This window comes from Heloderma suspectum, chromosome 1 (genome assembly GCF_057233095.1).
Source record: "Heloderma suspectum isolate Gila_16-S chromosome 1, 16-S_ref, whole genome shotgun sequence".
In the NCBI taxonomy this organism is placed as follows: domain Eukaryota; kingdom Metazoa; phylum Chordata; class Lepidosauria; order Squamata; family Helodermatidae; genus Heloderma; species Heloderma suspectum.
Genome location: NC_139458.1, coordinates 222494188 through 222508020, shown reverse-complemented (window position 1 = coordinate 222508020; position 13833 = coordinate 222494188). Strand labels below are relative to the sequence as shown.

The 13833-nt window shown below is 45.9% G+C and overlaps 1 protein-coding gene across 3 annotated transcripts in view; it reads right to left on the bottom strand.

The window, feature by feature from the left end:
* AGAP1 (ArfGAP with GTPase domain, ankyrin repeat and PH domain 1) overlaps positions 1 to 13833 on the bottom strand; it is a 544363-nt gene that overhangs the window by 269705 nt on the left and 260825 nt on the right. For 2 of the 3 annotated variants that reach the window (XM_084820148.1, XM_084820167.1), the window contains exon 10: positions 6981 to 7085. The exons of the other annotated variant lie outside the window; for it this stretch is intronic. In XM_084820148.1, the coding sequence (XP_084676274.1) occupies positions 6981 to 7085 (105 nt within the window). The remainder of the gene's footprint in view (positions 1 to 6980; positions 7086 to 13833) is intronic. 3 annotated transcript variants of the gene reach the window in all.

The window sequence follows — 13833 nt, the reverse complement described above, 5'->3', positions numbered from 1 at the left end:
AAGGTGGCACTGACTTGATACTGTTGTGCCCACCTGAGTACTCAGTACAGCACCAACATAGGCCGGAGGGTTCAGGGGTGGGGGTAGTCACTGTGATCCATAGAGATACCATCTCACCAGGAAACTTCTTCCCCCTGGGGCAGGCTATGAGGGCTTGTATCTCCCATTGAGCCAAAGTGTTAGACTAGGGCAGCTGCACACCATGCTGACTAATGGCATCCCTGACTGAACTGGCTGAAGTGGTCTCGAGTGTGGTGTTGGAGAACCCAGGACAATTGTCCTAGGTGACTTCAACATTTATGCCGAGGCCATGGTGAGTTCGTCAGCTCAGGATTTCATGGCTTGCAACCACGGGGCTCTCATAGTTAGTCATGCCACTTCCTGCTGAAGTCTGGTTTTGCAGTGTATATTCCACCCAGCAGGCATGGAGGACCACTCTCAGAGACTTATGGAATCTGATTGGTTCCTGAATGCTTTGGGGGATCTTCCAAGCTCTAGTTTCACTGTGGAATGGCAAAATGCAACAGCTCATTGACATGATTGCTCCCGAGTGCCCTCTCTGACACTGTGGAGCCAGGGTTGCTCTCTAGTTCTCTGGAGAGCTTCAAATGATGACACAGGCTAGAGCTGTGCTGGATAGTACGGGAATATTAACATTTACCCTGACAAATGTGATACTTGGAAGTCTGCTGTGACAATTTTGCAAGGCATTTTGAGGACAGTTTAGGGGTGTGCTTGGGTCCATCACTGTTGTTGGAAGCCCAATTGACCTCTGTGGCTAGCATTGCCTACTGCAAGGTTAGGCTGGTACATCAATTACACCCATTCCTGGACAGGGATAGCCTAGCCACTGTGATCCACAAAAGAGTAACTTCAAGACTGGATTACTGTAATGTGCTCTATATGAGGCTGCTCTTAACAGTGGTTTGGAAGCTGCAGCTAGTGACTAGGTTACACACTGCAGTGTCTTACTGCACACATATTACGCCTGTGCTCAAGCCTCTACACTGGCTGCCAGTCTGCTTCTGATCTGGGTTTAACGTATTTGTATACAAAGCCCTATACAACTCAGGACCAGGTTACCTCCCAGGCCACTACAATTGACTGTGCCACGACCAATGGATTTTCATTTGGCAGGGACATGGTGTGAGGGATCAAGTACATGATGAGTCACTGGTTTTCCCTGTGCATGCCAAAGCTCCCATGGCAGCACAAAGGGCAAGGACAGAGCAGCTGAGGATAGCGACAGTTCAAACCAAGGGCATTGCCAGCCATTGTGCACCTGCAGTTGGCCCCACCATCCAAAATTAGCATCACCTGAAGTGGGGTGGCAGGCAGAAGCGGGGAAAAGAAAAGGAAGACAGGAGAGCAAGGACGGAGATGTCTGAGAGAAAAGAGAGATTGCCCATGAGCAAAGATGGCAGATGAGGAAAGCCAAGACAGACAGACAGAAAGGCAAGAAAGGGGTATAGAGGAAGAAAGAATTTGGCAAAGACAAGGAAAAGGTATATGTGCCGGGGAGGGAAGAGCAACACGCCAAGGAGTTAATGCACAGACGGTTTAGGGCAATGCTGCTCCTTTGGGGGAAAGAGGGGCTTTCAAACCTCCTGTCATTAACCCTGGAGTGGCAGGATGGACAGAGAGACCTAGTGGCTCAACTGTTGGGTGTTGGAGAAGGTGGAGGCAGGAACAGGACGGCATATTAGCAGCAAAGCAACAAGGGGAATTGTCTGAGAAAGAGTGGGTAGCGCTGGGCTTAGCACAGATCCCTTCCTCAGCTACCACTCTGGATGAGGACTGTTTTCCAAGGAGGAGAAGATCCATTCCTTGAATGTCAGAGACTCTTCTGTTATTGCTTATGGAGAGCGAACCCCTTTTGTGTTGTAGATTTATGTGGACTGCCAGTGAGTGTAACTAGGACAGTCCTCAATAAAAGCTATCTTAACACTTACTGACAGTTGCCATTCTGATGGAGACACTGGATCAAGGGGTTTTGATGTTTCCCTTCCCCAAGGCCCCATCTAGTTGGGGCTGTTACTCCAGTTCTACTCCACCCCCAAGCTGATCGTGGCAGATGACGCATGCTGTTCCCCGTAGCTAGCCTGGCACTCCTTGCCCTAAATCTGGGTTTTTTTCGAACTCATTTTGTGACACGTTTTCCCATCACAGTGGCTTCAGTACAGCGTGGGAGTCCGTGTGACCTCAGGTGGCTTTGGTGCGGGCTGGTGGAAGCAGCGCTGATTGGAGGAAGGGAAAGTAGCGTGGGACCGGGGCGGGGGGAGAGCAGAAGAGTAAACATGTCCACCTGGAAGTAAATCATTGCTTTCAGTTCCACATCACCGTCTCTCACTTTAAGTAGTCGAGCTTGGGAGTGGTGGTGAGGGAGCCAGCCCTGCTGTTTTAAAACTGTGCAGCTACAAAGGAGCACAGCTGAGCAACGGTGGATGCCTGTTGATTTGAAGCTGCACAGCTGAGAAAGGGTGGATGCCAGGGTGGATGATCTTCATAAACATGTACTTCATTGAGCCTGTGTTGGGGTGGGTGAAGTTAATATACATCAAGGGCTACGTGCTAGTCGCTGGTGCTAGTCGCTCCCCCTCCTCACCAGCTCCATGCTCTCTGCTCTCAGTGCCTGCTCAGTCTCTGGAGGCAGTGGCTGCCTGCCCGCCTCAGAAATGTGCTTGTGTATGTGGGTTATGCGGGGTGTGTCATGAATGTCTACTTATAAGCAAGTCCTGCATTGCACTTTGTTGAACACACAAGGGAGGGGAGCAAGCCTGTATTGACTGCCTCACACCTATGCCATTGCTGACATTCATTTCTACTTGTGGCGGGACTTGCCCGCCCCACCCCAACTAATGAAGCTTCAGTTCCCATATGCACTTCAAAAGCCGAGGAATACAGCACTGTGTGTACTGTGGAAAGAGCCAATTTGATTCTGTGAAAATGCAGATTTTGCCCAAATCGCTTCACAAAGCAATTCCATTTAGATGGCCCCAAGACCTGCTAATGGACGGTGTTGACACCTGCCCTGTGGAATGATCTCCCCTCTGCTGTGCATCAAGCCTCAACACTGGTATGTTTTAGGCATTTATTGAAGATATATCTGTTTGCTTTGGCTTTCCCCCAACCATGAGCTATCTTTGTAGTAACCTCATGATACTATTCTGTGTATGTGTGAGTGTAGGGTTTTTTTGCTTTACTTTTTTTTTAATTCTTTTGTAAACTGCTTTGGGATTGGTTTCAAATGAGGTGGTATATAAATATTGCGAATAAATACGTAAATTCAAAGTGCTAGTGCTAACTTTTAAAGCCCAAAACAGCTTGGGCCCAGGTTACCTGAAAAATCATCTCCTCCCATATATACCTGTCTGGACTCTAAGATAATCTTCAGAGCCCCTCCTCTGGGTGCTCCCACCAAATGAGTTAAAGCAGATGGCTACTGAGGCTACCTGTTTGGTGGTGGCACCCCGATTGCAGAATGCCCTCCCAAGAGAGACTTGCCTGGAGCCTACATTGTAGTCTTTTTGGTGCCAGGTGAAGATCTTTTTGTTTTACCAGGATTTTTAGTTTTTGGCTTTTAAGTGTGTTATTGTTTTTAAATCTTTCCCTGCTGCTGGTTTTTACCCTGATGTGATTCTGTTTTAAACTTTTAAAGGTTTTATGCTATGTTGTATCATATTGTATTTTAAGGCTTTAATTTCTGTGAACTGCCCAGACAGCTTTGGCTATTAAGTGATATAGAAATGTGATAGATAGATAGATAGATAGATAGATAGATAGATAGATAGATAGATAAGATTATGGTCCTGAAAAGCTAAGACATATATAAATAAAATAAAATGTCAGAGGGAGCAATCCTATGGCCTCTAGTCAGTGGCTAGGCAGCCATAGGATATCTTGTTTTCCAGGAACCAACCTCGTAGCCCACGCTCCAAGGTTGGTTCCTGGAGAACTGACTTTCCGCCCCTTTGTGAAAGGCCAGAGAAGCCCTATGCTCTGCACGGAGCAGCCATAATGAGGTGTTCTGGGGGGTTTTCTGGGGCGGGGAGGACGGAAATGCCTGTACGACACCCTCCCGCTCTGCACTCCCACAGCTAGTCAGTCCCGAAAGCAACTGTCTAGCCAAAAATGCAGGTCACGAGGAGCATGGAGGTAATGATCCCCTCCATGCTTCTCCTGCCCTGCATTGGATAGGCAATTGCCTCCAAGTTTGGAGGAGGCCACCTATCTGCATAGGATTGCACCCTAAATAGAGCAAACTCTACACTCAAAGCTATTTTTGTTAATTTGCCTTTATAGGAAATATTTGTGTATTTATTTCTATAGCACCCAATAGCAGAAGCTCTCTGCGCGGTTCACAAAAATGAAAATCACAGAGTGCAGCAGAAAACAATATAAAATATGAAAGCTTAAAATCACTATATAACAGTACAACCAGAATAAAACCTAGCAGCCTTGCAAAGATTAGGAAGCTGAAATGCTAAAATATTGGGAGAATAAAAAGGTCTTCACCTAGTGGCAGAAGGAGTACCACGAAGGCACCAGGCAAACCTCTCTAGGGAGTTTGCCATATTGAAAGACAAGTGTGTTCTATAACTCATTTCTTTAACAAAGTATTTGTGACATCCTAGAGAACCGCCTTGTGAAGAAATACTACGATTAACATGGCAGTGGAAGGAATTCATCTCCACAGAATACCCTTAGATATGGGAAAAGGCTAACTGATGTGCTCTAGATAAATAGGTGGACACTAAAGTCTTCAGATCACATGTTTGAAAATAAAGTTTTGAACGAATAAAGAGCCTTTCACGAATTAGTGAATGCGTCCTCAACATCTTAACTTCTCTTGTGTTAACAAAAGCCTGTTCAGAAATATCTTCGCTGACTGGTCTGTTTCCCAAAGTGTGGGCTGTAAACCACAACTAGACCACAGCGTTGTTCCAGATGGGCCTCAGCTCTTCCTCAGTCCCTGTTCGCCAACAATTTTCACTGTGTTGCTCTTTCTGGGTTGGGGTGGAGACACTAGCACTATGCAGGAGCGAAGACACAGCAGGGGGAGCCACTAGTCAGTTCAGCATGTGCTTCTGCATGCTCCATCTGAGGCTCTGAGTGTGCCTGTGTTGGAACCAATGTTGACAGTAGTCTGAGAGGAGGACAGAGGACATGCCCGGTTGTGTTTACCCCTTTCCCCTTGCATCAAATAAGTGCTCTTGTTAAGCTCTTCAATGAGTACCTGTCCTATTGTGTTTGTTGCAAGTCAGCTAAGTGTTCCTTTCAGTAAGTAAAGGTAAGAGTTCTGACTAAAGCCCTATGCAGGCGCTCGCCTTCATCATGCATAGGGCTAAACTGGGGACAGAATATGTGCGAGCATGGACACCCTGTCCCTAAGCGTACCATGTGCCAGGCTAGCTCAGAGACCTATGCGCATTGAGCACAAAGATCCGCAAAGGGGCTTGTAAGCACGTTTTGCTGAATGCACTCACAAGGCTCCTGTGATCAGGAACCTTGATGAGGCAAGATTCCTCACTGCAGGAGATAACAGCAGGGATGTGTGCAGTGGGGACTGTTCCCATTGTGGGAGGAACAGTGACTCTTCCCAGTGTCAGCAGAGTAGGGGATGCAAGACAAAGCCAGGGACTTGGCCTGTGCCAGGAAGAGTGGGTACCCTTCCTGGCATGGGCCAAGTCACTTTGCAAACTGCGCAGCACCCATGAGGGCTCTGGGAGGACAGCTGCTCCCCACAGCGCCAGCTACATCCCTTTCTCTGTGCTTTCTCCCAGCAGAGAGAAAAAAAGGGAAGGAAAAAAGCAGGGGCTAGGGCAATGATGTCAGTGAACACAGCCCCGCCCCTTGATGTGATTCCAAGGTGGGTCCACTCCCACTGGTGCCATCTGTCCCATGGTGGGCCCGATGAGGGAAAATTTGGACCCCTGCCTTAAAAAGGTTCTGCACCTCTGCCCTAAATGGTTTGGGACCACATTATCTGAAGGAACCCCTGCACCTATATGAGCCTGTCCAAGCATTAAGATCACCATCAGAGGTGATACTCTCTGGCCCACCAGCAAGAGCCCTTAGGCTGGTGGGTAGTAGGGATAGGGCTTTCTCAGTGGTGGCCCCAGACCTTTGGAATTCTCTCCACAAGGAAATATGTATCAATTCATCACTGCTCCCTTTTTAAAGAACCCTGGACTCATTTATTCCGGCCAGCATTTAGTGCTTAAAAATCAGCTGCTGGTGGTGCTACTGGGTGTGCACACACAGCGTATGCATGTGTGTTTTAACTGTAATTGTATGTTCATGTTTTAGAAATATTGTAACCTGCCTTGTGAGGGTAGAATGACCTGAATAGTGGGTTAAAAATCCCTTCAATGAATATTCAAATAATCAAGTTTTTTGTTTTATGATAAGGATTCTAATATCAGTGGAGTATTATATATATTATTAATGTCTTCTAAAGAGGGAGGAGTGGCCTGGCTTCACAATATATGCATTAGGCATTTATGGCACAAGGCATTTATGGTACCAATTCTGAGACTACCTTTTACACAGTCCCATCCCACCCCAATCTGAGCAATCATCCCCCTACTGGGACAAGTAATGCAAGCATCAGTCCTAACTGGAGCTGCAGTTCCAAAGCGTGCACTTCCATATTTGGGAGGGAGGGAGGGAGGGAGGGAAGGAAGGAAGGAAGGAAGGAAGGAAGGAAGGAAGGAAGGAAGGAAGGCAGGCTTTCCAGTCATAGTGTATTCTTTGTAGACGCAGTTGCTGTCTTCTCCACCTCCTCTAGTTTCTAGATTGTACATTCCACAACTGTACACTCAAAATTAATTTCATAAGAAAAAAAAGTAGTTCCAAAGAATGTTCACTAATTATGCTCTTATTTTCCTTGATAATGAATAGATTTATTACTTATCTGTTGGGTACATTTACAGGTCTTGAATCATCATTTGATAACTGTGAAATGCATGCACACTTACATGTAAACTTGGATGATAAGTCAGTACACCATTATCACAGAGAGTAACGTATTTCTTCTTCCACTCTTTATTTAAGGACTTCCCACTTCGTTTTAGCAGCATACCCTGGGGGGGGGGGGGATAGAACAGTAAAGTGAAACACAGACAAAAACAGTAATTTACAAACTGATCTGGCTCCTTAATCTCCACATATACTAGTGTGCAGAAGAAGTAAAAATGTTTTTATAATACTATCAAGTGCAGCTACTTTGCCCTCTTGAAGCTCACATAATATTTGTGTTGGTGTTAGCACACTTCAGCAGAAGACAGAAATAAGCTGAGCATGGATCATATCCTTTAATTACTTGGAGAATTTACAAAAACAAGATAAACAAATATCAGTCCTTGTTACCTGCTAGTGGAGTAAACAGAATGGCTTGCCCACACATTTCTGAACTGTTCTCATACATGCCCTTTCTACCCTGGAGTCTCATATCTTATATACATTTTAACCAGTTTGGGACAAACTGGAGGAAAGTAACGTGACATATGACCATGGGAGCTATGGCCAGCTCTAGACTAAATGGTGCCCCAGTCAAGGAATTCACCTGTTGAATACTTTATTTTTTACTAGTGAACAGATCTGGCTTTGCACAGTTTGGAAGAGCCCTTAGTTTGATACAACTGTCAGAGTTGGACACATGGTGCCTATCATGTCTGAGTGAAGCTGGCACCCCTAGGCCCAGCCCCTGACCTGGTGTATCCCCACAGCCTCCTGAAGGAGGGGTCTGTCCACTCCACTCCACAACAAGGGGAGGGGGCAGCCATATAACTCTGTCCTTCAGACTACTTCCACCTGGCTTCAGACCGTGTTGATTGTAAAGCTATGTACTGATTAGGGAAGTCTTGGAAAAATGGGGACCATTATGTGAATATGAAAAACAACTGTAGTCTGGGTTCTGTACCACCAAGGGCCACGGTTTTGTTGCTGACGAGCAGTTTTTTGGTGTCTTCTGTTTATTAGCTCTGCCAAGTTTTTTGTTCAGTAGTTATCACCATACAAAAAGGGTGTGTGGGTGTGGGTGTGCGTGCAAATAAGGTTGCTGGAACAGTGAAGGGCCACAACATGGGATCTACACTAAGATGTTGATTTCTACAGCCAGAAATTTATTTTTTTGAAACACATGAAGTCTTATGCATTGAAATCCAGAAGTCAAGGTTTTCTTTCAAATTTTGCCGAAAGTTTAATCTGCATTTAATTTTTGGAGTATGACTGAATGGCAACATTTGACCAATACTAATTTTATAGCTTGCATGAGTGCATTAATAAGAAATCAGCTTTTTTACTTCAATCTGCAAAATGCTATGAGATGATAACTTCCTTTGTTATTGTATTGTATGGCACCTGGTTGGAAGTGTGTCATGGTCCTCACTATTTTAATCAGAAACAACATCAAACTTGTCATCATGAAGAAGCACTTCCAGAAGGTTTTCATTTGGAATGCCACCCTAAGTGTTTGCCTCAGAAGGGTCATTCTAAATTATCATCATGCACCTCCTGCTCCTTCATATCAGTTCTGTTGCTGCAGCCATTACAAGCACAAAACAGACATACTCATCTGCACTCACAGGCATATTCACAGCCTGACTTGCAATTGCAAGCAATAAGATAGAGGTTGTTGGGAACTGTAGCTTATGAAGTTGCTTATAATGTTGGAATGTGTTTCAGTCTACCAACAGCCATATTCCACCCCCATTCTATAGCCAGCAGGTTAACATCACGCCACTGCTAGACCTCATAGAAAACCCTCAGACTTGCCCCTTGCAGAAGGACCTGAGCCACTCTAAAATGGCCTCCAGTTCTCATCCCAGCCAGGCATTCCAGAAGGATACCAGGATTAATTGTATAAAAAGCTGCTAAGTGTTCCAGCAGAACCAACAGGGACACACTCCCCCTGCCCAGTTTGTGGTGTAGAACATCCAGTGTAGCAACCAAAGCAGTCTCTGTCCCACAACAAGGCTTGAAATTATATTGAAATGGATCTAAATTATCTACCTCATCCAGAAACACTTGGCGCTGAGATGCCACTATATGCTCTAACACCTTGTCCAAGAATGTAATACTGCAGACTAGCTGAAAATTATTCAATACTGTGGGGTCTGGGGAGAGTTTTTTAAACAAAGGCCTCACCACTCCTATTTTAGGCATGATGGAATCACACAATGTTGTAAAGAGGCATTCACCACTACCCACTTGGCAAGTTCCCCCTCCTCCAGCCACTTTGACAGGCCAGGAAGGGCAAACATAAAGCACACATGCGCTAGGTCTCACCTCTACAGAGATCCTGTCTACACTCTTGGGCTGTACAAATTGAAAAAAATCAAGTATAACTGGACAAGTAGAGGCCAAAGTTACATCAACTGGACCTGTACCAACTATGGCATCTATATCAGCACAATTTTGAGTGATTTTAATTCCAAAAGCCCTATACACTGGCATTCTAATTCTGAGCATATCAAATGCAAGGAGAGGGAGCATGCTAACCCCACCCCTCATCACACATTTAAGTCACCGTGGAGGGCAACTTTCTGAAGGAGAGAGCCTCTTGTATCTATAGAGGCATTCCATGCAATTAAGAATGCTGACTTTCCAGCTAACAATGGGAATCCCCCCCTCCGCCCCAGTTTAATTGCTTATGGAACTTTCAGGGGTTGGGAGGGAAGGCTAAACACTTCCCTATTTCCTACACCCCCTCTCCCCAGCAATTAAGTTTAGAAAAAAAATCTTCCATTGGTGCCAATGAAAGCCCCCCCGCCCAACTGCATGGGTTGGGGGCAATTGTATCCAGCAAGGAAAGAGAGAGAAGTAGGAAAAGGGACAAAAATGAGTGGAGCAGAAACAGAGAAGAAATGTGTTTATTGTCCTGCTAGAAGCTCAAATAATATGTGTCCTGCTTTACTGGTTCAGATTCTATGCTAGGGAAGTACAGGGTAGGGATGTTAGAGAATTCCACCATGGACTCCAGTGGTGATTCTAAAGAATCCGGCCCCTCGGAGTCCGTGGCGGAACGGAGCAATCCCTCCCGCCACCCCGCAGAATCCCCCCGGGACGGGGCCTACCTTTGTCGGCCGTCCACTGCCCCGCGAATGGCTGCCCTGGCCTGCGGCCACCATTATCATTCCACCTTAGCCGTGATAGGCTACGTAAGTATTTACGTAGCCTATCACGGCTACCGCAGGGACGCCATTTGCATCCCTGTGGTAGTCGTGATTGTTGTTGTTTATTCATTCATTCGCTTCCGACTCTTCATGACTTCATGGACCAGCCCACGCTAGAGCTCCCTGTCGGCCGTCACCACCCTCAGCTCCCCCAAGGTCGAGCCCGTCACCTCCAGAATATCATCCATCCATCTTGCCCTTGGTTGGCCCCTCTTCCTTTGGCCTTCCACTTTCCCTAGCATCAGCATCTTCTCCAGGGTATCCTGTCTTCTCATGACGTGGCCAAAGTACTTCAGTTTTGCCTTTAATATCATTCCCTCAAGTGAGCAGTCTGGCTTGATTTCCTGGAGGATGGACTGGTTTGATCTTCTTGCAGTCCAAGGCACTCTCAGAATTTTCCTCCAGCACCACAGTTCAAAAGCATCTATCTTCCTTCGCTCAGCCTTCCTTATGGTCCAGCTCTCGCAGCCATAGGTTACTATGGGGAATACCATTGCTTTAACTATGCGGACCTTTGTTGTCAGTGTGATGTCTCTGCTCTTCACTATTTTATCAAGATTTGTTATTGCTCTCCTCCCAAGAAGTAAACGTCTTCTGATTTCCTGGCTGCAGTCAGCGTCTGCAGTAATCTTTGCGCCTAGAAAGACAAAGTCTGTCACTGCCTCCATGTTTTCTCCCTCTATTTACCAGTTATCAATCAAGCTGGTTGCCATAATCTTGGTTTTTTTGAGGTTGAGCTGCAACCCAGCTTTTGCACTTTCTTCTTTCACCTTCGTCATGAGGTTCCTCAGCTCCTCCTCGCTTTCAGCCAACAAAGTGGTATCATCTGCATATCGGAGATTGTTAATGTTTCTTCCAGCAATTTTAACTCCAGCCTTGGCTTCATCAAGCCCAGCACATCGCATGATGTGTTCTGCGTACAGGTTGAATAGGTAGAGTGAGAGTATACAACCCTGCCGTACTCCTTTCCCAATCTTAAACCAGTCCATTGTTCTGTGGTCTGTTCTTACCGTTGCTACTTGGTCGTTATACAGATTCCTCAGGAGGCAGACAAGATGACTTGGTATCCCCATACCACCAAGAACTTGTCACCATTTGTGATGATCCACACAGTCAAAGGCTTTAGAATAGTCAATGAAACAGAAATAGATGTTTTTCTGAAACTCTCTGGCTTTCTCCATTATCCAGCGGATATTGGCAATTTGGTCTCTAATTCTTCTGCCTTTTCGAAACCCAGCTTGTACATCTGGCAATTCTCGTTGCATGAATTGCTGGAGTCTACCTTGCAAGATCTTGAGCATTACCTTACTGGCATGTGAAATAAGTGCCACTGTTCGATAGTTTGAACATTCTTTGGTGCTTCCCTTTTTTGGTATGGGGATATAGGTTGATCTTTTCCAATCTGTTGGCCATTCTTGTGTTTTCCAAATTTGCTGGCACGTGGCATGCATCACCTTGACAGCATCTTGCAAGATTTTAAACAGTTCAGCTGGGATACCGTCATCTCCTGCTGCCTTGTTATTAGCAATGCTTCTTAAGGCCCATTCAACCTCACTCTTCAGGATGTCTGGCTCTAGCTCACTGACCACACCGTCAAATCTATCCCCAATATTATTATCCTTCCTATACAGATCTTCCGTGTATTCTTGCAACCTTTTCTTGATCTCTTCTGCTTCTGTTAGGTCCTTGCCATCTTTGTTTTTGATCATACCCATTTTTGCCTGGAATTTACCTCCGATGTTTCTAATTTTCTGGAAGAGGTCTCTTGTCCTTCCTATTCTGTTATCTTCTTCCACTTCCATGCATTGCTTGTTTAAAAAAATACCTTATCTCTTCTGGCTAACCTCGGGAATTTTGCATTTAATTGGGCATATCTCCCCCTATCACTGTTGCCTTTTGCTTTCCTTCTTTCTTGGGCTGCTTCCAGTGTCTCAGCAGACAACCATCTTGCCTTCTTGGTTTTCTTCTTCTTCGGGACGTTTTTTGTTGCCGCCCCCTGAACAATGTTGCGAACTTCTGTCCATAGTTCTTCCGGGACCCTATCTACTAAATCTAGTCCCTTAAATCTATTCTTCACCTCCACTGCATATTCATGAGGAATACTAGTCAGCTCATATCTAACTGATCTGTGGGTCTTCCCTATTCTCTTTAGTCTGATTCTAAATTGTGCAATAAGAAGTTCGTGATCTGAACTACAATCAGCTCCACGTCTTGTTTGTGCCAAATGCATAGATGTGTGCCACCTTTGGCTACAAAGGATGTAGTCAATCTGATTTCGGTGTCGACCGTCTGGTGAAGTCCATGTATAAAGTCGTCTCTTAGGTTGTTGGAAGAGAGTGTTTGTTATGCACAGTGAGTTGTCTTGGCAAAATTCTATCAGCCTATGTCCTGCTTCATTTTGTTCTCCCAGACCGTGCTTGCCTGTAATTCCAGGTGTCGTTTGACTACCCACCTTAGCATTCCAGTCTCCTGTAATGAAAATAACATCTTTGTTTGGCGTACTATCCAGTAGGTGCTGCAGATCCTCATAGAACTGATCTACTTCTGCTTTTTCAGCATCAGTGGTTGGGGCATATATTTGGATCACTGTGATGTTAAATGGCTTACCCTGAATTTGAATTGAGATCATTCTGTCATTTTTTGGATTGTATCCAAGCACTGCTTTAGCCACTTTATTATTAATTATGAAGGCTACTCCATTTCTTCTGTGGTCCTCTTGTCCACAGTAGTAGATCTGGTGGTCATTTGATGTGAAATGGCCCATTCCAGTCCATTTCAGTTCACTGACACCCAAAATGTCTAATCTCCCCAATAACCGCACCCAATTTGCCCTGGCTCATAGATCTTACATTCCAGCTTCCTATGGTGTGTTGATATTTAGAACATCGGATTCGTCGTTCACCACCAGCACCATCAGCTGCTAGCCATCCTTTCGGCTTTGAGCTAGCTGCGTCATCACATCTGGGGCTAGTTGAACTTATCCTCTATTCCTCCCCAGTAGCATTTTGACCATCTTCCGACCTGGGAGTCCCATCTTCCGATGGTATACCGACATATCTCTGGTTGTACTGATCCATTTAGATTTCATGGCAAGAATACTGGGGTGGGTAAATATATACGTAGCCTATCATGGCAAAAGGCGGGAACGCAAATGGCGGCCACTACGCCATTTGTGTCCCTGTGGTAGCCATGATAGGCTACTTATATATTTACGTAGCCTGTCATGGCAAAAGGCAGGGATGCAAATGGCATAGCGGCCGCCATTTGCGTTCCTGCCTTTTACTGTGATAGGCTACGTAAATATATACATAGCCTATCATGGCTACCGCAGGGACTCAAATGGCGGCCGCAACGGCGGCCACCATTTGCAGCTGCAGCCCAGCAGCGTACGGAAGTCCGGATGCAGGTGGCCCCGGCCAGTGGCTCCACGGGCTCCCTGTGGAGCAGAGCTGGCTGGGGAGGATTCCGGGGGAGGGATGGATCGCCTCCCCCCGCTGCGGTTGGCCCCAGCAGAATTGGGTAAGTAATCCGTACACCCCTAGTACAGGGGCAAATCTAATAGGCAAGTCAATTAAGCATGCAAGTTGTCAAGCACAAAGGTTTCAGCCCAGTATGATCAGGCTAAGGCAGGAGTGGTCAAAGCACAGTATAACCA